At 40.5% G+C, this 26,576-nt stretch overlaps 1 protein-coding gene and 1 non-coding gene across 2 annotated transcripts in view; both read left to right on the forward strand.

The window, feature by feature from the left end:
* Positions 1–404: 404 nt before the first annotated feature.
* Positions 405–478, forward strand: Trnas-gcu (transfer RNA serine (anticodon GCU)). The gene has a single exon. It is a non-coding gene; the product is annotated as a tRNA-Ser (tRNA).
* A 14,200-nt stretch (positions 479–14,678) lies between these two features.
* The window catches only part of LOC126428341 (translation initiation factor eIF-2B subunit alpha), a 44,799-nt gene continuing 32,901 nt past the window's right edge, over positions 14,679–26,576 (forward strand). Inside the window, exons 1-4 of the mRNA XM_050090274.1 lie at positions 14,679–14,822; positions 15,040–15,141; positions 15,242–15,381; positions 20,258–20,374. Coding sequence (XP_049946231.1) covers positions 14,810–14,822; positions 15,040–15,141; positions 15,242–15,381; positions 20,258–20,374 — 372 coding nt within the window. The 5' untranslated portion in view covers positions 14,679–14,809. The remainder of the gene's footprint in view (positions 14,823–15,039; positions 15,142–15,241; positions 15,382–20,257; positions 20,375–26,576) is intronic.

Genomic DNA, 26,576 nt, shown 5'->3' on the forward strand with positions numbered 1-26,576 from the left:
AAGCTAGCAAAGTTCTGTCTTATCCGCATGCCTTTTGATGATTACTATTTTGCAATTTATGTGGTGTCTGTTCTTTCGGACATGTCTGAAAGAACAGACACCATTTTGATCTTGCATTCACTATAAATTGAGACACAAAGGAATTAAACACATTAGCTGTCAGTGAGCACTGATTTATATCGAAAATTTTTGCCGGACTGGGATTTCAACCCAGGTCTCCTGCTTACAAGGCAGATGTGCTGACCACTGTGCCATCCTGACACAGTGATCACCACAACCGCACAGAGTACGCTAGCCACATATATAATTAATGTGATCCCTTCAGTAGTGAATAGTATAAGTTGAGGATTTGGATCTGACAGGAGGTGTGCCAGGGTAATCTGTGCGGTTGTGATTATCACTGTGTCTGGATGGCACAGTGGTCAGTGCGTCTGCCTGCTATAGCAGGAGGTCCAGGTTCGAATCCTAGTCTGGCACAAATTTTCAGCTTGCTCCATTAATATGAATCAATGCCCACTGGGAGCTAATACCTTTAATTCCTTTGTGTCTATTATTCAGTCAGTTAATACCTTCACACGCAAATTATTTACATTCTGCCAGGACTTTTCAGTACTGTATTTATATGAAGAGACTTTGAAACGTAATTTACCCATTATTATGGCAGGTCAAGTAATTTTTATTGAACACTGGAACTGCACTTCAAAGTGACACAGGTGCATGACACTATTTCCAACATAGTCACCAATTATCTGTAAACAACGCTCAGGAAATTCTACCAGTTGTTCAATTCCTCGATGATAGAAATCTGCTCCACAGTCACAGAGCCTTCGAGAACTGCCATGCGAATTTCCTCATCATTGTAAAATCTTTTTCTCCTTTATGTTCTTTCAGCTTGCCAAAAAAGATTGCCCAAACATTGTCATCTATGGTCAATGTCAGTAGCCTTCCTTCCTGGTTGCAATCACCCACATCTGTGCAAACTCGGTGAAACTGTTGATCACATTTCACTACAGCTCGATGCAACATTGCATGTGGTCCACCTGCCACCAGAATTTCATGGTGTTTTGTCCACAAGAATCATACTGTCCCGCATACTTCAGCTTTGGTGTGTGCTTCCATTTGCTGTGGCAGTTCACTTCCAGACTTTGATGCACTTCTTATCTGTGACAGAGCAGAACTGTGTCTGCAGGAAAACCTGAATGATGTTAGTGTGGGACGATATGTATGACTTCTGAAGGCACTACACAACCATACTACAGGTACATTATAGTGTTACTCTATTTTACTGTCAAAACAGACACAGATATATCTTTACACAACTTCACCCACACTCTATTTACTCCACGTCTTCCTCCACATATCTTGCTTCGACAGTATACTGATTTCTTTAAGCCAACTGAAACACAGGAAAACTAGCAGTGGAAACTCAGGCTTGGGGAGTGGTTTGTTTGGATCTGATTCTCAGAGCTTGCTGACGAAGTGCCCAGAGACAATGGTCATGTGTGCATGAGTTGTGTCTGAGTGATTGTGTGAACGTGTATGTTCTCTTGTTTTCTGACAAAGGCTACGGCCAAAAATTTAGTTGTGAAAGTGTGATTGTCTTTTCTATGTGCCTGTGTGTGGCTCAGCGATCATCTTTATGTTGAGTTACTACCTATCCTCATTGATTCTCAGAGTATTTGCGCAAAGTGTCTGTTATGTGGGTGATCACTGCAGTCTAATTTCATCAACATGGTGTCTGTGACACGTGAATAGCTGGCCACATGAGTGGACTACTATCACGGGCCAAGGTTGCAGACCATTTCTGTGGGTGCCGATCTGAAACTCATAGTTTCCCACTAATGTCCAGGCTGGGTCTGACTGTGTGGGGCGTAATTTGGTGGATTTTCTCGGTTTATCCATGGACCCAGGAGGCCCATGGGCGATGGATTACAGAAATTGCAACTGTCTCACTGCAAGTACATTGTACAGTGTAGCATTTTATAGACATTTTATGTATTCTAGGAAAGATTAAGGAAAGGCAAACCTATGTTTCTAGCATTTGTAGACTTAGAGAAAGCTTTTGACAATGTTGACTGGAATACTCTCTTCCAAATTCTAAAGGTGGCAAGTGTAAAATACAGGGAGCAAAAGGCTATTTACAATTTGTACAGAAACCAGATGGCAGTTATAAGAGTCGAGGGGCATGAAAGCAAAGCAGTGGTTGGAAAGGGAGTGAGACAGGGTTGTAGCCTCTCCCCAATGTTATTTAATCTGTATATTGAGCAAGCAGTAAAGGAAACAAAAGAAAAATTCGGAGTAGGTATTAAAATCCATGGAGAAGAAATAAAAACTTTGAGGTTCGCCAATGACATTGTAATTCTGTCAGGGACAGCAAAGTACTTGGAGGAGCAGTTGAACGGAATGGACAGTGTCTTGAAACGAGGATATAAGATGACCATCAACAAAAGCAAACAAGGATAATGGAATGTAGTCAAATTAAGTCGGGTGATGCTGAGGGAATTAGATTAGGAAATGAGACACTTAAAGTAGTAAAGGAGTTTTGCTATTTGGGGAGCAAAATAACTGATGATGGTTGGAGTAGAGAGGATATAAAATGTAGACTGGCAATGGGAAGGAAAGCATTTCTGAAGAAGAGAAATTTGTTAACATCGAGTATAGATTTAAGTGTCAGGAAGTCGTTTCTGAAAGTATTTGTATGGAGAGTAGCCATGTATGGAAGTGAAACATGGATGATAAATAGTTTGGACAGGAAGAGAATAGAAGCTTTCGAAATGTGGTGCCACAGAAGAATGCTGAAGATTAGATGAGTAGATCACATAACTAATGAGGAGGTATTGAATAGAATTGGGGAGAAGTGGAGTTTGTGGCGCAACTTGACGAGAAGAAGGAACCAGTTGGTAGGACATGTTCTGAGGCATCAAGGGATCACAAATTTAGCATTGGAGGGCAGCGTGGAGGGTAAAAATCGTAGAGGGAGACCAAGAGATGAATACACTAAGCAGATTCAGAATGATGTAGGTTGCAATAGGTACTGGGAGATGAAGAAGCTTGCACAGGATAGAGTAGCATGGAGAGCTGCATCAAACCAGTCTCAGGACTGAAGACCACAACAACAACAGTAGGAACCATTCAGCTCCACAAATTAGGCATAGGTATAGATTTAGGGATCTCTGACCATTCTGCATTATTCTTTGAACTACCAAAAATTAACAACAAAATTTCATGTAAAAAAAAAAGCCATATGAAAAGGAAATTTGATAAAAAAAATTCAGTTACATTTAGAAATAAGTTAAGAGATACTGAATGGCCTTACAACAGCTGTATTTTGCATAATAGTAACTTTAAGAATTTTTTAAGTAGCTTTCCTGAAATATTTAATAAACTTTTCCACTTAGAACCATGAGTAACAAAACAACTAATAAACTTAAATGGATAACTCAGGGTATAAAAATTTACAGTGCCAGTAAGAGGAAACTCCACAATGAACATAAATACAATAAAAAGAGACATTTTACTGAGTATGTTCATCATTATAAAACTATATTTAAAAAAGTTATGAAAGTAGCCAGAAAAATGGCAGACAATAAGTTCACTGTACAACATAAAAATCCCAGCTCAAATATCAGAGTGTTTAAATGATTGATTCATAAATGTTGCAAAGTCATATGTTGATGTAGCAGAGTATCAGAGTAAAGTAAATCCTTTAGCACTCCACCAAGAAGCTGAGTATCTTACAGATTTTAAAAAAGTCACAATAAAGGATGTGGAAAATGTTACATTGTCCTTAAAAAATAAACCCTCTGCTAAGCGGGATTGGATACCCACTAAAGTGACTGAAACAATGTGTGACATAATAGCACCTCCCCTAACTAAAATATTCCACCAATCTTTTAAACAGAGATGCTTTCCTGATGTTTTGAAGTGTGTGGAAGTCAGACTTCTGTTCAAGAATAGGTGAAGGAAAGACAAGGAAAACTATCACATTATTTTTATTCTTCCAAGCCTGTCAAAAGTTCTAGAGAAAGTAGCTGCAAACCAGATCAAAAATTTTATTGTAAAAAATGATAATATTATAAGTAACCAATCTGGATCTCAAACAAGAAAAAATACTCTGGATTCAGTGAATAACTTTATTGCAAGACATACAAATCATTGGATCAGCAGAGCAAAGTTGCAGATGATACTTCTATCTTAATTGAAGATGACGATGCTGAAAAAATTCCGAGATATATCATAAGCAGACTGGATACCTTAGAAAACTGGTTTCAGTTAAATGGGCTGAAACTGAACATTGTAAAAACCCATACAGCATATTTCAAAACCAAACATTCGAAATGTGTGGAACTTAAAATACAACATAACAGTCAACTTATGTAAGACGCTGACATGGTCAAACTCCTAGGACTAAATGCGGACAAGAACTTAAGCTTGAACATACATATTGACTTCCTATCACATAAACTATGCAGTTTTGCACTTGCAATGCAAATAAAATACTAGCCAATTCCATTGACTTGAGCACGTGAAAAATTGCTTATCATAGTTATTTTGAATCTATTGTTACATGTATAATTTTCTTGGGAAGTTCAAGCAGTGTATATCGAATACTGAAACTGTGAAAGAAAATTGTCAGATACATGTGTACTGCACAACAGAGTGTTGGCACCCATTATTTCAGAAACTACAAATCTAAACTGTTCACTCCATGTACATTAATGAAATTATAATCTTCCTTCACAGCAGACAAAAATTATTTTAACCACACATATAACAAGAGAAATAAAAATTATTTTATGTTACCCACACACCAGTTGAAATAATGTTCACAGACTCCACTGTGTATGGGGATGACAATGTATAACAGGTTAATGGGCAAAACATTTTAATATGCAGCCAGAAATTTTAAAAATGAGGCTTCAGCAGATTCTGTAGGAGAAATGCTGCTATTCAATAGGAGAATTCATAGAGGATGAACGTAATTTGAGCAATGAGTAATTAAGCATTTGATTTTATTGTGTGTATATATAACAAAATTCTATTATTATTATTATTATTATGCTTTCTGTTAACATCAGCTGTTCTATGTTTATGGTGAAATTTTACCACAATTTTGACATGTCTCCTGTACCTGAATCAAATGATTTTGTAGTAACTTCAAGTTGATCAAATATATTTCAAGGAAGACGCAATACATGTAAGTCACAGATCAAGTAAACAGAGTAAGACGTGTGTACACTTTAACAGCCAAATTATAACTGAGTCCAAGTCTAGCAGCCGATGGCTGGCTGGCCGCTTAGGTGGCGCTGCTGCTGCATGGCTGGCAGACAGCCGCATGTAGAGGACGTGTGTAACTGCGCAGAGGCTTCCCGTACGGACGGAAGTGTCCCCGATGATAACGGGTCGAGATGACAGGAGACATGGGGGTCGAATCTGCTGGGGCCCCGTGCACCAATCTGCCCACTGCAGCAAGTCCAGTTGTTATAACAGGAGACATGGGCAATGTGTCCATGTCCGTAGGAGAAGGAGGCGAGTTGAGTTGCTCCGACAGATGATGGTCATCTGGTTCCTGCATGGGCACGTCTCCTGGTGGTGTCGGTTCTTGTGCTGGCATTGATATGATGGTGAGAGGACTACGTTATGAGTAATGAGAGATTCCAGTATCCCGAGCATCAGGTAGAGCCGAAGGCGGTGTAGTGGCATCCGGAACAGGCGTTGCCGGCACACGAGGCTGAAGCTGGTCCAAATGACGCACTGCAACACCCGTGTCCATCTGGATTTCATACAGGCGTCGGCCACGGTGTCATAAGATGCAGCCAGGACTCCATTTTGGCCGCCTGCCGTATCCCCGTACCCAGATGAGGTCGTCGGCGGTGAAAGGGCCAACGAAGGCACCCAGGGCCGTGAGGTGGAAGACCGCAGAAGACGAAGTAGCGTGCTGGGCTGTCGGCCATGTAAAAGCTCAGCCGGGCTCTGGTCGCCCATGGGGGTGAAACGATAAGAAGCCAGAAATTGGAGAAGTGCATCATCAGCAGCAGAAGAAGTCAGGAGTTTCCTCATCTAAGCCTTAAAATGTGCGGACCAATCGTTCAGCCTCACCGTTTAACTGTGGATGGAACGGAGGGGCCGTGACATGCATGACGCCATGACGGGCACAAAAATCCGCAAAATCAGAAGAGGCAAATTGCAGACCATTATCAGTAACAAGAGTAGAGGGAAGGCCTTCCAAAGCTAGAGCACTGGTGGTTGCCGCGGTGGTAGGCGACGTGCAATGGACAATGAAAGGAATGTTAGAGTAGGCGTCAATAACGAGAAGCCAATAAGTACCTAAAAAAGGTCCCGTGAAGTCAGCATGAATATGCTCCCAGGGCTTCTCAGGCGAAGGCCACGGAGACAAAGATGACTTCCGGGTGGCGGCATGTGACACACAAGGGCCGCAGGCAGCGACCATGTGTGCGATTTCAGAGTCGATGCCGGGCCAGTACACATGACGGCGCGCCAGAAATTTTGTGAGAGAGACACCCCAGTGCCCTTGGTAAAGGAGGCGCAAGACTGAAGCACGCAAAGACGCAGGTACCACAACACACAGCGAAGCATTGTTGGTGGAAAGGACGATAACACCATCACTAGCCGTGAGGCGGTAACGCAAAGTGTAGTAGCTCTGCAACGGATCAGAAGTCTTAGCGGACGGACGATCTGGCCAACCCTTCTGAATATAGCGTAAAACCCGGGAGAGGGTAGGGTCAGAACCCGTAGCAGCCACCAACCGGTCCCCGGTGATGGGGAACCCGTCCACAACCCGCTGCTCGGCAACATCCAGGTGGAAACACAAAAGTTCGTCCCTATTGAATGCCAGATCAGGACCCATGGGAAGGCGAGACAGTGCATCAGCATTCGCATGTTGAGCCGTCAGCCGGAAATGAATCTCATAATTGAAATGAGACAAGTAAAGAGCCCATGTTCATGAACAGCATGTATGCGGTCGGATTTACAAACGGATGACACATGACCCTTTTTTTTGCATTTGTGACACATGGCCCAACGTTGTGGACAATCTTCTCGTGAAAGTTTTGTAAAACACTGTGGACATGAAGGAAGTTGCTGTGGGTTTTGCTGCAGTTTCTTAGAGGTTCGTTTACGGTTATGCTGAGGCTGCACTTGGGAGCGTACTGCGGCCACGTCGGCTGGTGGGGACACGCCACACGCTTCGTCAACATCGCACAGAGGTCGTATTTCCCCGACGTTGCCCCATGCCTCTATTTGCGCTCCAGCAGCGCAAGAAATTTCAAAAGACTGAGTGATGGATAGGACTTCGTCTAGAGTCGGATTTGCCAACTGAAGGGCATGTTGCCGAACTTCTTTGTTGGGCGCCGATCGGATAATAGCATCCTGTACCATGGAATCGGCATAGGATTCTTTGTGAACTTCAGTAACAAATTGACACTTTCTACTGAGGTCGTGAAGTTCAGCAGCCCAAATGTGATAGGATTGATTCGGTTGTTTTTGACAATGATAAAAGGCAACACGAGAGGCTACCACATGCGTTTGCTTTTGAAAATAGATGGACAGAAGTGAGCACATTTCAGCAAAGGACAAAGACGCAGGATCTTTCAAAGGAGCCAATTGCGACAACAACCGATACATTTGAGGTGAAATCCATGAAAGGAATAGAGACTTACAGTTTGTTCGTCCGCGACATGAGATACCAAGAAGTGCTGACGAAGACATTTTTCGTAATCAGACCAGTCTTCTGCCGTCTGGGCATTTGATGCCATGACGAAATTACGAATCGCATTTGTGAGAAGCGTTTGCTGTCCTATGAGACCTTGTAATAGTTGCTCTAAAGTAGCCATGGAAACGTGTGTCAACGATGGAAAAGAAAAATCACTATCTCATCACCATTTGTAGTAACTTCAAGTTGAACAAATATATTTCAAGGAAGACGCAATACATGTAAGTCACAGATCAAGTAAACAGAGTAAGACGTGTGTACACTTTAACAGTCAAATCATAACTGAGTCCAAGTCTAGCAGCGCTGGCTGGCTGGCCGCTTAGGTGGCGCTGCTGCTGCATGGCTGGCAGACAGCGCCGCATGTAGAGGACGCGCGTAACTGCGCGGCAGCACTTTGAAAGATTGGCGAGTCACAACAGATTTAGATTATGTGCATTATGAGATGAATAAACCACAATTCACAATTGACTGCAGACTCCACATCTTTTTTGGCTAATCTTTTAACACCAATCTGTTTCTTTCAAGTTCAGAAATAGAAAATAATGAGAGACAGCTAAATCTGGTAAATAGGGAGCATGAGGAAGCAATTTGAACTTTTAAAGCAATGATTTTGAGCATGGTGATAATGGATTATGGACTGGCGCACTGTCAAGATGAAGAAAAACTTTCTATTTAGCTAAGTATGACTGTTTTTGATTGATTTCATCATTCGAATGCTAGCATAAGTTCACATAATAAGCATTATTCACTGCTTTCCCTTTTGGAAGACAATCGGTGAAAATTATCACACATGTATCCCTAAAAATTGACACCATGACCTTCCCTGTAGATGGAACTGTCTTTGGCTTCTTTGCAGCAGATGAAGCCTTGCAGTCCACTGTTTTGACTTTCATTTTATCTCTGGTTTAAGGTGATGGACACAGGTTTCATCCACAGTTATGAATCAACACACGAACTTGGCTTTATTGTAGTGAAACATGGCCAAACAATTGACCGACACGTCCTCATGACAGTGTTTTTGTTCCACCGGGAGTAAATATGGCATTCTTGTTGCACACAGGTTTCTTGTGTCCACATTTTTAGCCATTATGCTATGTACAACACAGTTGTTTGAAATGCCTATGATGTCTGACAGCTTGTGCATTTCAATTGACAGTTATCTGATATGATTTTGTGCATTTTCTCCACACTTCCTGTTGTGATTACTACATTTGGTCGGCCAATGCTATGCCTGTCTTGGCAGCTCTTGCAGCCTTGCTTGAACTCTGCCACCCAATATTTTACTGTTGTAAATGAAGGAGCAGACCCCACCCCAGAGTTTATTCTAGCTCTTTAATATAAGATGAACTAAGACCTTTCAACTGAAAACACTATATCACATAACAAGGATCAGTTTTATCCATGTCTGCAAATTCGCTGAGACTGTTCACTATTGATAGTTCCCAAACAAATACTAAACAATGTAGCATTGTCAAAGTTCAAACTCAAGTTTTATAATGCGGTATTTTCTACCTTCTCATTTCTTTGAAACAACGGCTGTTATTTTATGCCATGTCAGTCCTCCTTAGTAGGATTGTGCATTGCACTAGCTGCCAATAACGAAGTCAGAATAGTAGATAATCTTTGTTCTTTGCATGTCTGCTACCAGCCTTGTAACAAGTTTAAAGTGCCTGCACATCAAAATTCAATGATTGAAAAATCAAAAATTCTTTGGAAGCATCGCCATAATGTTAAGCAACTAACTAACTCACTGACTGTGATAAAAATCCACTGACAAAAGAAATGGCTACAAATAGTAAAACTAGTGTATGATTCTCATTACTACATTTTGTGCCACTTCATGTATTTAACGAAAAGGCTCAAAGGAACTGATCTTTACACCTACGTCAAACATCTACACGGTGATTTAAAAAAGTTCACAAACTGACAAGACACAGCGGGCATACAGAAAGGATCAGTAATAGCAAAGGAATCAGGGGTCGTAAAGGCCATACAGGGCTATTAAATGGTGTTGCAGTTATTTAGTCACAGGTTACAAATGGAACACACAACAGGAGATGTTCAACGTTTTGCCCAGATGCATCGAGACACACCTGAGTTGATACTGCATTGAATGGCGCACTCTCTCAAAGATATCTGGTGTATCTCAAAGACATCCTGCTGCTGCAACAATTTTGTCCACTAGAGCCTCCGGTGGTGTAACATGTATTTCATACACAAGGCCCTTCAGATAACCCCAAGGAAAAAATCTATTGGGGACAGATAGGGTGATCATGGTGGCCATGCGACTGTCCCAGCATAACCAATCCAGCAGCTGGGAAGGGTTGCCTGCAGATGTGCCCTCACCTGTCTGCTGAAATGCTTGGAGGCTCCATCGTGCTGAAATTGAATGCGGTGATGAAAAGGCATGGGATCATCATTCAGCATGTTTGGCAGAACCTGTTGTTGGAATACAAGATACATGCAATCATAGAGTCAGTCTGGGAAAACGTACGGCCCAAATAAACAGTTTCCGATGATGCCAGCCCACACATGACTGTAGCACCCTCTCATGGCATTTGTGATCCCCAGTTCCTATGTGATTACTGATCCTTGTTCCATGTCAGTTTGTAAAATTTTTTTGAATCGCCCTGTATATCCATAGTCTGCAAACCACTGGGAGGTGCATGACACAGAGTATGTCCCACTCTACAACATATTACAACAGTGGTTCCCAATCTTTCTGAGATCATTATCCTTGACCGCAATCAGATATTTGCTAGAATCGTCCACCCCACCATTATATACATTAGTGCATAACTAAACTTTAGAAAGGAAAAGAATTTTCTTTCATTATTTTTTTAAATGACAAAAGATAAATGACATTTAGTTTTCATAGGTGTTTTATTAAACTGCAAACCAATGAGTCAGTGACGTAATTGCCACTGCTTATTTCTAACAACCCTTTTGTATAGAATGATGAAGAAATTCTCAGAGTGTTACTGACAAAACCTACAACTCTCTCTCAGAAAAGAAAGCTAACTATCCACTTATGCTGGAACATACTTCCTCTGCACCACTCCTCTCCCTAGCAGCACTTGCTTCAGCCACATGCTGTATTCTCACTTAAAACCAAACAAGTTAAAAAGCAAGCACTATACTTACTGTTTGTAAATCACTTAATTGCTAGATTCCTTACTTCTGAACTGGAAGAAATTGGAAGACTTCATGTTGCCAGCACTTTGTGTCTGACAACCACCACCATCACTGACAACAATACACTGAGATGACTAAAGTCACGAGACAGGGACATGCACATATACAGATGGTGGTAGTATCATGTACACAGGGTATAAAAAGGCAGTGCATTGGCAGAGCTGTCATTTGTATTCAGATGACTCATGCGAAAAAGTTTCGGACATGATTATAGCTGCACAATGGAAATAACTGACTTTGAATGTGGAATGGTAGTTGGGGCTAGATGCATGGGACATTCAATTTTCGAAAATGTTAGGGAATTCAGTATTCCGAGATCCACACTGTAAACAGTGTGCTGAGAATACCAAACTTCAGGCATTATCTCTCACCACGAGCAACAGAGTGGCTGACGGCCTGCTCCTAATGACTGAGAGCAACAGTATTACAGTGTAATGATAATTTTTACTTTTGGGCAGTCTAACTACAACTGAAAGAAACAGTTTTCATGCCATGCGCATTTCGCTTTTATTCTCTGCAAGGCACCTTCAGTGGCAGGTTCGGTGAACAATTTTCTACATGTTGTGTTTTTGTTCCATTTTCACCACTATTCTTGTTCTTATAATTTTCAATTTGAGGGTTTTTTTCCACACTTAACAACACTAGGAAAATTGTGTTTCATTCAGTTGTAGTTAGGGAGTCCTAAAGTAAAAATTATCATTATACCGTAATATTACATGCAACTGAGGAAGACAGGACAACAAAAGTTGAAGAGAGAAACAATGTTTGCCTAGAGTTGTCAGTGCTAACAGGCCAGCAGTACTGCGTGAAATAATCACAGAAATCAATGTGGGACGTACGATGAACATATGTGATAAGACAGTGCAGCGAAATGTGGCATTAACGGGCTATGGCAGCAGATGACCAATGCGAGTGCCTTTGCTAACAGCACAAAATCGCCCAGCCTCTCTTGAGCTCTTGATCATATCGGTTGGATCCTAGAACCTGACTGGAAAACTACAGCTTGGTCAGATGAGTGCCTGTTTCAGTTGGTAAGAGCTGGTGATAGGGTTAGAGTGTGGTGCAGACCCCAGGAAGCTGTGGACCCAAATTATCAACAAGGCACTGTGCAAGCTGATGGTGGTTCCATAACAATGTGTGCTCTGTTTACACAGAATGGACTGGGTTCTCTGGTCCAATTGAATCAATTGTTGACTGAAAATGGTTATGTTTGGAGACCATTTGCAGCCATTCATGGACTTCATGTTTTATGGATGACAATGCACCATGTCATCAGACCATAACTGTTCACAGCTAGTTTGATGAATATTCCAAACAATTTGAGCAAATGATTTGGCCACCCAGATTGCCTAACACGAATCCCATTGAACATTTATGGGACAAAAATGTTCATGCACAAAATCCTGCACCAGCAACATTTTCACAATTATGAACAGCTGTAGAGGAAGCATGACTCGACATTTCTGCAAAGAACTTCGAACAACTTGTCGAGTCCAAGCTGCGTCGAGTTGCTGCTATATGCCAAGCAAAAGGATGTCTGACAGTGTATTGCTTACATCCTAAAACGTAATCAGCTTTTGTGGTGACAACGGGACTGTTTAACTTGTCAGTCATCAGCGATCTTCAGTGAGATCTGTAACTCAGGGTTGCTGTATTTCCTCACCTGTGATATAACGTATGTCCATTTAGTATATGTCAGGCATTCTGTGTCATGTTAATCTAATAAATGATGAAGTTGAAATAGTCCAAATACTTTCAACAACATGTTTTATCACCTCATGAACTGATGGAGACTGACACAGGTTTAGTGCCTCACGGATGAAATAATACTGACTCTGCACGGCCACTGCTGCTGTCCCTTACATAACTGTTTACAATCATGAAGTTACAATCAACATTGTTTCAACTGAAGTTAGTTGAATTTACAGTTAAGAAAAGGACATACTGGTACTCACTGTAAGGATGACACATTAAGTTGCCGACGGGCATGATGAAAAGACTGTTACATATAAGCTTTTGGCCAAAGACTTCCTGGTAAAAGAAAAATGCACACCCATTTACACAAACAGGCACACCTCACAATAAAACGGACAGTAAGCATTTCAACATAAAGAGGAGGAGCAACTCTTATCACTAGACAAAAATCTGTAGATAGTGAAGCAAACACTTAGTTTTTCGGAATGAGCTTTGATTGTCAGCTAATATGGTGTGAACATACAAAGGTACTGGCAAAAAGCTTGTTACCAGCATGCTATGCTCTTAGAGTGTTAGTATGTCTGTAATAGCCAATGACTTGTGGTAACATACTAGGCATACATACACTCAATTCTGAGCTATGGGATTCGTTTCTGGAGATTGAAGACAAAAAATATGGACATAGTTTTTAAACTGCACAGAACAGCCATACATAAGAATAATAACTGGAAATAGTAGTGGGACTCATTGTAAACAGCTATTTAAAAAAATTAAATAGTCTTACTTAACGAAGTGTGTACATATAACAGTCTGTGGAGCATATCATGGAAAATATTATCAAATACTGCAGTAATTATTCTATTGATGATCATGGCACAAGAGATAGTTTAGAGTTATAGTTACTGAGGAAGAACAAATAAAAAACTAGAAACAATACCTTATATCAGTCGATAAAACTGTATAATAAACTTCCAAGGGAAGTGAAAAAGATTGCTAAAATACATTTTTTTAAAAGGCAGCTAAAACTTTCTTAAGAAGTAATGCTTATTATACAGTTAAAGAGTACTTAGATAACTAAGAGTAGTGGATAGCAATTAGAGGGGATACTACAACACCTGTCACATTTCAATACACGGTAATGTTTGACTGCTTTTGTGAGGATCATGTGTCAAGCCTAGCTTAGTTTTTCAGGTGAACAATTTGAGTGTCGAGATCGGAATTGAGGCTGACAGTATAGAAGTGTCTTCTCAGTCCAGGAGTCATCGGTAGGTGTCTTGGTGTGTGCGGCAGTGGAGAGTGGAATTAAGTTTTACATTGCAAGTGGTCGGAAAGAGTCCAGGCGACTTTGGCACATAGGCAGGGACGAAGGAAACAATGTTTTATTTAGCAAGTTAACTGAAACAAATTGTGTGTAACTGAAGGAACATGAACATCTGTCCTACCTCCATAGGCTACCAGTCCTATCCTCATAAAGCATGTTATATTTTCGGCTATTGATAGGCACTGTATTACCTTGAAAAATCGTATATCATTTTGAGATAATCTTTAAATGAATAGAGATAGATAGGCAGATAAATAATGTGAATAGACGACCCGTTCGAGTTTACAGAAAACATTAATTTGTGGTTGCACGTACTGTTGCATCAATTCTACAGCTCTTCGCAGCTCATCGTCGTTCCCTGAGTTTGCTTGTGATCGCTTGATTATTATTATTATTAACGACACAAGTAAGAGAATATCCGGAATAGAAAACGTCTTTCGGCGAACACTTTCAAATTTTGCGCGACATATCGTATTGACAACTGTTCGACAAACGATATCGAAATCTCTACAAAGACCTCCTTTAATAAATTTAGTATGCGAACAATTACGGGTAACACAGCCCCTTGAACGAGTCACGATAATATTCAAAACAAGGAAAAATAGTTTGAAATCGTAACGTATATATTTTCAGCCAAGTTGAAAGTAAAACAGTTTAGTTTTCGATATAATCAGTCACTCCAACAGTGTTACCAACACTCATAACCTTGCCATGTGTGTACTGTGGATAGCTGGATAGTGGATACTGTGATTGTCATGTGGACTCTGAATGTAAACATACTGTTGTGGTTTTGTGTGTGTGCTGTGTAAAACACATATTTACGAAGAAGCAAGTAAGAAATAACCCTCGTTTGAAACCAATTAGCGATGGATAAGAAGGGTAAGTAAATATTGGAAGCTGGAAAAATTAGAACTACAGAGAAAATAAAATTATAAATAGCGTTATATATTTTCGGTGGGTATGCTCGTTAGCTTTTGACATATACATTCTAGCGTGCGAAATGCTGACAGATGCATCCTACACTGAATGGTTATATGCCAACTGTGGCCAAAACTTTGTGCATGATGAAATTTATTTCAAAAACTTGGGTTTCCAGAGATACAAGATTATTTTATCGGAATATTGGAGGAAGAAGAAGATGTTTCAGCTGGAATTGCCGCAATAAGGACCTTACTTACCGTTCTGGAGCGAGACAAATGTAAGTTTTGTTTTGACGGAAAAGAAATACTATCTCCTTTTGGTGGTTGAACGTCGTGAGTAAAGTATCATAACGCAACACTTTTGTATACATTTTCCAGCAGAGACAGTACAAGAGTTGGATTCAAACCTTCGCGCAGCCGGAGATGCAATGCGAAAGACAGATCATCCAGGTGCAGCTGTCAGATCTGGATGCGAGCTGTTTCTGCGTTTCATTACCCTCGCAAAACTTGATACAGAGGTATGTTGCAAATGAATCCTGCCTGAGAATGATTCCTTTAATGTTTTTACGCCAGGGACTTTTGAGTCATTTGACAATCTCATTCCATTTTTGTGTGTTGCCTCACTCCCTTCCTTCCTAAATTCGTACTTCAAATAATAGATGTATGTAACACCTATAATAATTCCACTTCCTTGTCATTTGTAATGCCTGGTTGATCTAGTAATGGACTAATCCTAAATTGTATAATGTAAGTTCAGATTATATTAGATTCACTTTTCGTTCAATAGAGCCAAAAAATGAGATGATATTCGTGGGTGTGGAACATGTCAGAAAGTATAACATAAAAATATAATACATTTGAAAATAATATGAATTACCCTGATCTTTTCTCAGGAGATTGTCAAAATAGGTGAATACAGTGCGGTAAACTGGAACAGTTAATATTTGTAGAATTAACATGCTGTCAGAATGAAACATTGTTATGCACTATTAATAAATGTATCATACACAAAATGCCTAATCTTGACTGTTCTACCAAGTGCTGTCAAAACTGAAATCTAACAGACATTTTTACTTAATCTGGTTTAACAATCTCTGTTAAGATATTCATCTATAGAGTAGAAGGAGTTGCCTATCAAAAAGTCTCTCAAACTCTGTTTAATCCATGCTTTTTTAATGGTTGCTGGCAATTTATTGAAAATGTGTGTTCCTGAATATTGGACCCCTTTTTGGACCAAGATAAGTGATTTTAGGTCCTTATGTAGATTGTTCTTATCCCTACTATTGATACTATGTATTGAGCTATTGGTTGGAAATAGAGATATATTACTTGCAACAAATTTCATTAACGAGTGAATATACTGAGAAGCAGTGGTTAGAATACAAAGTTCCTTGAACAGGTTTCTACATGATGTTCTTGAATTTACACCACAAATGATTCTTGTCGCATACTTTTGCACACTAAAATCTTTTGCTCAGTTTGATGAGTTACCCCTGAATTTGATGCCACAAGACATAATAGAATGAAAGTAAGCAAAGTATGCAAGTTTTTTATGTTTGTATCTCCTACATCTGACATCATTCTTACTGCAAATACAGACTTGTTTAGGCGCTTAAGCAATTCTGTGGTATGCCCTTCCCAAATAAATTTATTATCGAGTTGTAATCCCAGAAATTTATGCATGCTGGAAGGAAATCTCTTACATGTTCAGAACTACATACAGTGGGTCTTCTCAAAGTTTAATGACAGTGATTAGCTTTAAACCATTTATAAATGTCGGTGAACATTTGATTAGCAGCTATTTCTAAATCTGTGCTTGACTTGCTACTTATTGTTCATTCAACCTATTCCATGTTCTAGTAAGGTTCTCATCCACTTTATTTTTAATGTTGTTTAGTTTCATGTAGCCATACTATAAATGTTCTTTGTGTTCTGTTTTCATTTTGGTCTTTGTGTTATTCAAAGTTCGCTGTTGTGTGTGTTTCTTGTCAGGATACTAGTGTACTTCAGCTACACAACTTTCTAAATAATTTACTTTTAGCCCAGTTCACCTTTTTACATAAGCTTATTTACTGCAGAAGCCTTTTTTTTATGATGATCTTAATAAGTCTCCTTTTCTTTGGCACCTCGACCAATATTGCTTATTGGAAACAAAATTCTATCTTGTTTCCTCAGTTTTTATACATTTGTGAGGTAGCACTCAACTGCAAGGTTCTCAATGGCCAAGGTTTGGAATGTAACATTTTTTCTTGATACATTGTATGTCTCTCTCTTTTTTTTTTTTTTTTTTTTTTTTTTTTTTAGACTGAATTCTTTGTTCAGCTGCCTACTTCTCGCATTGATCAGTTCATCTCAAGTTACTTATTCCCCGTCAACAATGATTCTTAACACTGGTATCTTTCCGGGTCGACAGAAGCGTCCGATCCAACGCGTCGGATTTGACCCGTGACGTAAGGGTGTTGTGTGTGACGTCATGATGGCGCGGAGTTTGGTTTGAGTGTGGCTGTCTCCAATTCTGTTTTATCTTATTTTATTTACTTTTCTGATCTGTTCGTTCTATCTCGTGAGATTTTTTTTTTAAATTTAAAAACACTTATTACTTATTTTAATTATCTGTTTCCTCGAATTTCTGTTTTAGTTTATTATATTTATCTTTCTGATCTGTTCGTTCTATCCTGTGAGATTTTTTTTTTAAAAAGACAAAAAACACTAATCAGCTACTGAAGCATCTTCATCTTCTATGGGTTGCAGGGGTTATGACCCCTGGGGAGGTGGGTGGATATTCATGCATGGCTGTCTTCACTTACACGTTGTAGCTACGGGTTGTTTATATTTAGTTTGCCCCCCCACCCAAAACACCCCATTTCCCGCGCTTGTCCCATTAGTGTCATTAGGCTTCTTGTGGAAAGTGTGTGTGTTTGTTTTTGTTTCCGCCATATTTGTGACATCATGGGTCAAAGCAGACGGTTGGGATCAGACGCTTCCGTATTTCCATCTTTCCTTTTGTGTTAAAGCTTTTTGTACCCTTGTTATTTTAGGTTGAGCGTTGTTATGTATTTTGGAGTAATTTTTATTCAAAATTTTACAACTAATGACCACCTTCATATTGGAGTAATATGCAGATTTAGACAAAATTTATTCCTCCAAAAGACTGAAGAGTTGAGATGTGTCTATGTTAAGCATAAAGTCATCATAAGGACCTATGAAAATAAGTTTCACAAATACCCAGTCACATCTTGATGAGGTTTCAAAGTGGTCCAAAGATTGGTTGCTGGAGGTTCAATCAACAGTAAAGCAGGTGGCAACCTGTGGTAAATTGTACAATACTGGGAAAATGCAATCTGTGTATAAGAGTTCTGGAACTCCCTCTAGGATGTTGCTGGAATTACTGGAGACTGGGTTAGCACCTGTCTGCTATAACTAGTGACATCACCATGCCAATAATTCCTATTTCTGTGGATCCAGTATGGCAACCAAAATATGTCAGAACCCACACAAAAATCCAAATACTACACAAACCAATACGCTGACTAAACTCAATGAGATTAGCGAGATGACGACAGGGAAAAGGGGGTTTTGGGCAGGGAAAAACTAAACATTCAATAATAAAAACACCACCACCATTCAAAATGCAGCACTAAAATATATATATATATATATATATAATGGAAGGAAACATTCCACGTGGGAAAAATTATATATAAAAACAAAGATGAGGTGACTTACCGAACAAAAGCGCTGGCAGGTCGATAGACACACAAACAAACACAAACACACACACAAAATTCAAGCTTTCGCAACAAACTGTTGCCTCATCAGGAAAGAGGGAAGGAGAGGGGAAGACGAAAGGAAGTGGGTTTTAAGGGAGAGGGTAAGGAGTCATTCCAATCCCGGGAGCGGAAAGACTTACCTTAGGGGGAAAAAAGGACAGGTATACACTCGCACACACGCACATATCCATCCACACATACAGACACAAGCAGACATATTTAAAGACAAAGAGTTTGGGCAGAGATGTCAGTCGAGGCGGAACTGTAGAGGCAAAGAAGTTGTTGAAAGACAGGTGAGGTATGAGTGGCGGCAACTTGAAATTAGCGGAGATTGAGGCCTGGCGGATGACGAGAAGAGAGGATATACTGAAGGGCAAGTTCCCATCTCCGGAGTTCGGATAGGTTGCTGTTGGTGGGAAGTATCCAGATAACCCGGACGGTGTAACACTGTGCCAAGATGTGCTGGCTGTGCACCAAGGCATGTTTAGCCACAGGGTGATCCTCATTACCAACAAACACTGTCTGCCTGTGTCCATTCATGCGAATGGACAGTTTGTTGCTGGTCATTCCCACATAGAATGCATCACAGTGTAGGCAGGTCAGTTGGTAAATCACGTGGGTGCTTTCACACGTGGCTCTGCCTCTGATCGTGTACACCTACCGGGTTACAGGACTGGAGTAGGTGGTGGGAGGGTGCATGGGACAGGTTTTGCATCGGGGGCGGTTACAAGGATAGGAGCCAGAGGGTAGGGAAGGTGGTTTGGGGATTTCATAGGGATGAACTAACAGGTTACGAAGGTTAGGTGGACGGCGGAAAGACACTCTTGGCGGAGTGGGGAGGATTTCATGAAGGATGGATCTCAAATCCTGCCCTGCATAATTAATTGTGATACCACGTAATTTCATGCATTCCACTTCATGATGACTGGAGCACACTAAATGACACAATAAAATACCTCACAAATACATCAGCATCACACAATTAAATTGTTAGAGCATGCCACTTCTTCATGTACCATATTCTCGGCAGCAACATTTCACTTCAAAACAAGCACACCGCAGCTCGATAACATCAGACAACACATTGTGGTACAGCACAACTACATCACAGTTCGGGTGGTGTCCTGCAACTAAGGATACACATATTGCTGGAGTCTGCATACCAAGTAGGACTACAGGGGATATTGAGCTATGCAAGAAAAGTCACCTGTTTTTTTTGGCTCATGGAAAAGATTTATGGAAATCCTACAATGTAAGCACTGGCGGATGCCAACAATTCTAGAAAGCCTACTTACAAAATTTCATCAAGTAGTGTCACATGAGGAATCTAAAAATATTGCTGCTGTAGGGATTGTGAGGACAAGACTTGACTAATTTCTGGGTCACAGAGTCATTCAAGCAGTTATTCCCACTCTTTGTACCCTAATGGTATGGTAAGAAGTTCTAGTAGGAAGCATTTTCTGCTAGAATTTTTCAAAAAGTAAAAAATTTAGTCGCTTTGCACCATACTTATGAATTTACATGTGTGGTAAGTTTGTTTTATATGCCTGTTCTATGTACAGCACGTTTAAAAGGATCTATTTCAGAGACTCTGTTACTAACGAGCAAATGTTATAAATTACAGACATTTGCCGAGTGTAAGGCAATTATGCTGCACCGAGGGAAGTTGTTTCTCAAGAAACTGATGGAGGCAAGAGGCAAGGTTGCCAAGCTGGCCTCTAATTTCATAATAGATGGCTCGGTGAGTAGATTCATCCTGAGTTCAGTGTGTAGAAAGCTTCAAAGTGTGTTAATTTGCATTGAAATGTGTGCACATGAGTTTGCACTCCGTATTCCTGGCAAGACTGGAAATATTTTCTGTTTCTGTACTGTACACTAGCATAGTGACCACTGCTTTGTTCGCATAGTCTGTATGGACAGCACAGATATTTTTTTTTTTCCTTAATTGAATTTTTATGGTATTCAAAAACTTCAGCACTTTTCAGGCTAATTAAGACCACAGGAGCATGGTATTTTTTGAATGTACTTCTGACCAAAAAGAGATTCTGGCAGCTGGCGCCAGAGGTTTTTGTTTATCACATCTTTTGTGTTTTTGTGGTGATAGTGGCACAGTGACTTTCATACTCTAACATGTATTTCTTTATATCTAACTGAGAAGTGTAATACTGATTTCCATAATTTAGCTTTAAAAATTTTTTAATATACCAAAATATTTTCTAACAGTTTTAATCCCCTACATCATCCACATAGGGGTTGACTATTCAAAAAGAATGAAACATGTGTATTTTTACTTCTAATTGAGAGGCGAAATACAATTTTTTATAGATTTAGCTTTGAAAATGCTTTCATAATGAAATAGTTTCATAAAACCTTTCCTCTTCTATTTCACTCCCTTCAGGGATTGAATATCCAACAACACTGAAAAACATATTTTTTAATTTCTATGTGATTTCTAAATAATGTAATTTTCCTTGAGAAAATAAAAAAAACAATAATAAATATTACACGACAGCAATATAGAAACTTATTGGGTCATGGCAAATGACCCATGCCAAGTCATCCAAATACTCACCAATGATTCACCAACAACACTGACAGAGGGGGGAACCATGGGAATGGGGGGAGCTGTGCTCCCATCTTTGATTATATATTTCTTACGTCTTTCCCTCTCCTTCGCTCTTTCCTGACGAGGCAACAGTTTGTTGCGAAAGCTTGAATTTTGTGTGTATGTATGTGTCTGTTTGTGTTTGTATCGACCTGCCAGCGCTTTCGTATGGTAAGTCACATCATCTTTGTTTAACAAAGATGAGGTGACTTACCGAACAAAAGCGCTGGCAGGTCGATAGACACACAAGCAAACACAAACATACACACAGAATTCTAGCTTTCGCAACCAACGGTTGCCTCATCAGGAAAGAGGGAAGGAGAAGGAAAGATGAAAGGATGTGAATTTTAAGGGAGAGGGTAAGGAGTCATTCCAATCCCGGGAGCGGAAAGACTTACCTTAGTGGGAAAAAAGGACAGGTATACACACGCACACACACACATATCCATCCACACATATACAGACACAAGTAGACATATTTAAAGACAAAGAGTTTGGGCAGAGATGTCAGTCGAGGCGGAACTGTAGAGGCAAAGAAGTTGTTGAAAGACAGGTGAGGTATGAGTGGCGGCAACTTGAAATTAGCAGAGATTGAGGCCTGGCGGATAACGAGAAGAGAGGATATACTGAAGGGCAAGTTCCCATCTCCGGAGTTCGGATAGGTTGGTGTTGGTGGGAAGTATCCAGATAACCCGGACGATGTAACACTGTGCCAAGATGTGCTGGCTGTGCACCAAGGCATGTTTAGCCACAGGGTGATCCTCATTACCAACAAACACTGTCTGCCTGTGTCCATTCATGCGAATGGACAGTTTGTTGCTGGTCATTCCCACATAGAATGCATCACAGTGTATGCAGGTCAGTTGGTAAATCACGTGGGTGTTTTCACACGTGGCTCTGCCTTTGATTGTGTACACCTTCCGGGTTACAGGACTGGAGTAGGTGGTGGTGGGAGGGTGCATGGGACAGGTTTTGCACCGGGGGCGGTTACAGGGATAGGAGCCAGAGGGTAGGGAAGGTGGTTTGGGGATTTCATAGGGATGAACTAACAGGTTACGAAGGTTAGGTGGACGGCGGAAAGACACTCTTGGCGGAGTGGGGAGGATTTCATGAAGGATGGATCTCATTTCAGGGCAGGATTTGAGGAAGTCGTATCCCTGCTGGAGAGCCACATTCAGAGTCTGGTCCAGTCCCGGAAAGTATCCTGTCACAAGTGGGGCACTTTTGTCGTTCTTCTGTGGGGGATTCTGGGTTTGAGGGGATGAGGAAGTGGCTCTGGTTATTTGCTTCTGTACCAGGTCGGGAGGGTAGTTGCGGGATGCGAAAGCTGTTGTCAGGTTGTTGGTGTAATGATTCAGGGATTCCGGACTGGAGCAGATTCGTTTGCCACGAAGACCTAGGCTGTAGGGAAGGGACCGTTTGATGTGGAATGGGTGGCAGCTGTCATAATGGAGGTACTGTTGCTTGTTGGTGGGTTTGATGTGGACGGACGTGTGAAGTTGGCCATTGGACAGGTGGAGGTCAACGTCAAGGAAAGTGGCATGGGATTTGGAGTAGGACCAGGTGAATCTGATGGAACCAAAGGAGTTGAGGTTGGAGAGGAAATTCTGGAGTTCTTCTTCACTGTGAGTCCAGATCATGAAGATGTCATCAATAAATCTGTACCAAACTTTGGGTTGGCAGACCTGGGTAACCAAGAAGGCTTCCTCTAAGCGACCCATGAATAGGTTGGCGTACGAGGGGGCCATCCTGGTACCCATGGCTGTTCCCTTTAATTGTTGGTACGTCTGGCCTTCAAAAGTGAAGAAGTTGTGGGTCAGGATGAAGCTGGCTAAGGTAATGAGGAAAGAGGTTTTAGGTAGGGTGGCAGGTGATCGGCGTGAAAGGAAATGCTCCATCGCAGCGAGGCCCTGGACGTGCGGAATATTTGTGTATAAGGAAGTGGCATCAATGGTTACAAGGATGGTTTCCGGGGGTAACAGATTGGGTAAGGATTCCAGGCGTTCAAGGAAGTGGTTGGTGTCTTTGATGAAGGATGGGAGACTGCATGTAATGGGTTGAAGGTGTTGATCTACTTAGGCAGAGATACGTTCTGTGGGGGCTTGGTAACCAGCTACAATGGGGCGGCCGGGATGATTGGGTTTGTGGATTTTAGGAAGAAGGTAGAAGGTAGGGGTGCGGGGTGTCGGTGGGGTCAGGAGGTTGATGGAGTCAGGTGAAAGGTTTTGCAGGGGGCCTAAGGTTCTGAGGATTCCTTGAAGCTCCGCCTGGACATCGGGAATGGGGTTACCTTGGCAAACTTTGTATGTGGTGTTGTCTGAAAGCTGACGCAGTCCCTCAGCCACATACTCCCGACGATCAAGTACCTCGGTTGTGGAACCCTTGTCCGCCGGAAGAATGACGATGGATCGGTCAGCCTTCAGATCACGGATAGCCTGGGCTTCAGCAGTGGTGATGTTGGGTGTAGGATTAAGGTTTTTTAAGAAGGATTGAGACGCAATGCTGGAAGTCAGAAATTCAAGCTTTCGCAACGAACTGTTGCCTCATCAGGAAAGAAGGAAGGAGAGGGAAAGACGAAAGGATGTGGGTTTTAAGGGAGAGGGTAAGGAGTCATTCCAATCCCGGGAGCGGAAAGACTTACCTTAGGGGGAAAAAGGACGGGTATACACTCGCGCGCACACACACACACACACACACATATCCATCCACACATATACAGACACAAGCAGACATATTTAAAGACCTGTGTCTGTGTGTGTGTGCGCGAGTGTATACCCGTCCTTTTTTCCCCCTAATATATATATATAGAGGGAAACATTCCACGTAGGAAAAATATATCTAAAAACAAAGATGATGTGACTTACCAAATGAAAGTGCTGGCAGGTCGACAGACACACAAACAAACACAAACATACACACAAAATTCAAGCTTTCGCAACAAACTGTTGCCTCATCAGAAAAGAAGGATGGAGAGGGAAAGACGAAAGGATGTGGGTTTTAAGGGAGAGGGTAAGGAGTCATTCCAATCCCGGGAGCGGAAAGTCTTACCTTAGGGGGAAAAAAGGACGGGTATACACTCGCACACACACACATATCCATCCACACATATACAGACACAAGCAGACATATTTATATAAATATGACACACACTCACAATCATGCACTCACACTAACACAAACGCAGATCACACACATGACTGGAATCTCAGGCAACTGGTGTGGCTTCAGTTGCCAGAGACTGCAGTAGTGTGTGTGTGTGTGTGTGTGTGTGTGTGTGTGTGTGTGTGTGTGTGGGCGGGCAGGCACTTGTCATCTATTTTTGATGAAGGCGTTACTGGCTAAAAGCTTTATTTGTGAGAGTCTTTTTGTTGTGCCTCTCTGCGACTCAGCATCTCTGCTATATGGTGAGTAGCAACTTTCCTTTTCATAATATAGTTACTTTCTGAAACATATACACCATAGAAAATAATCCAACAGCCTGCAAAGTATGTACAAAAATTAGAAATGGAATGAAACAATGTGGGAATGTAAACACTTTCAAGTTCCATTACATGTACCTCATTGTTTAAAAAAATGTCACAATTTGAAAATTGTGTGAGGTGAGTAGCAACTTTCCTTTTCATAATATTGATAATGATCCTCATGTTTTATAAATTTGTGACAGCACATTGGGTATTAATGCTTCTGCTATTTGAAGTAATTCTGTTTCTTTTTCATATTGTTTTTGTTGTACAGAGTATATTAATCATTAAGTACCATATCAAGTGTTTAAAAAAAGATATTTCAGTGCCCTTTCAAGTATTGCCTCATAATACTCAACCTGCTAATCTCTGATCTTGGCAGCCAGCAACAATCATTCCCATGTTGTAATGAATAGTACATTTTAGTGCGAAAGTAGGGTTATGTTGACTTTCGTTTTGTTCAGTCATTTCTACATTTTTGTACCAGCCTGTTTATCCTTTCACTTCAACAGTAATGTGCCAATGCAGCTTCTCATTATGAGTTCCAACTTTTTTTAATTTTACTTTAACAGAATCTCCTGGCATATATTTCCTATTAAAACTATTGGACCAACAACATTTGTTCCATTTTCAGCTAAAGTTACAAACAGTTTCACCAAAGAGTACCAACTATCCAAATATAAAGTGTGCCTTTTATCTGGTATTGAAATCACAACAGTTTCAGGTTCATTGTACTCAAGTTCTGCTTTATCATTTCGTGAATATATTTTACAATTATGGGAATAGGCTGATGGTGAATCGCACAGTTTATAACATTTTATTCCAAATCTCGCCCTCTTCAAAGGACTAAATTTTTTGAGACCTGCGTTTTTTTAAATTTCATCAGTGATTCATCAATTGCAGTGTTTTCTCCCATAACATGTACTTCTTTGAATTTTTTATCAAAATAGTTTAGCAGAGGCATGGCTTTACATAATTTATCATTTATGTAAGTCGTATTGTTATTTGCAAAATGAAAAAAAAACTTGTAATTTGCAAAAATCTTTACAGTGACATAATGTTCTTGAATGTTGGTGTTTCTACGATGGATCTTTTATACTAGTAAATCTGAATTTTTGTTCTTTTTTACCTGAGCTATTGTTATCTATAAAACAAAGTATATGTTACATTCACTACAATTGACAGGGATCCATGTCTTATTTTCTTTCTTGTATTTTCATTGATCATTGTTTGTTCTATGTACCGATTTGTTTCCGTGACAATATTATCAAAACATTGTCAGACATTATATAAAAGAGTCAGACACTCTTGTACTTCAACCTGACTGTTCTCCAATTGGCACTCTTATGCCAGGAGCCTGTGTATATTCAGAGATTTTTGTCTTGATATTTTCTTCTTTCCAAATGCAATACTTCAACGATGAGGACAAATACAGTCTTCATTATTGGTGTCATTTTTGGTGATTAGTATTTTGGACATTTTCATGCAGCCCACTGCCATCACTGTTATTATTGGTGGGATCTACTGAATCACTGTCCACAATAACAATGCACTTATGACTAGTGTCATCAATATTAGATAATCTTTTTATAGACATTACAGGTATGTGGGTTGTTTAATTATTTTAGGGAATTATAATGAACACGAGTGAGTGCAACAAAGGAGTTCATGTAATTGACTATTAAGAATTGTTTAACTATGATCCAATTCATGTTGTTGATGTTGTTTGTGCCATATGATGCGCCAGGCTTGTCTTTTTTATGTGTGGTCTGCATTGAATCCCACAGGGCAGCTGCATGCTTATCGTTTATGGCCCAACTTCCTTATTGCAAGTCTCACTTGTGGTTGTGGGCCAAGTTGAAGAAAAAGAAATCAAG

The sequence above is a fragment of the Schistocerca serialis genome, chromosome 12 (genome assembly GCF_023864345.2).
Source record: "Schistocerca serialis cubense isolate TAMUIC-IGC-003099 chromosome 12, iqSchSeri2.2, whole genome shotgun sequence".
Classification (NCBI taxonomy): domain Eukaryota; kingdom Metazoa; phylum Arthropoda; class Insecta; order Orthoptera; family Acrididae; genus Schistocerca; species Schistocerca serialis.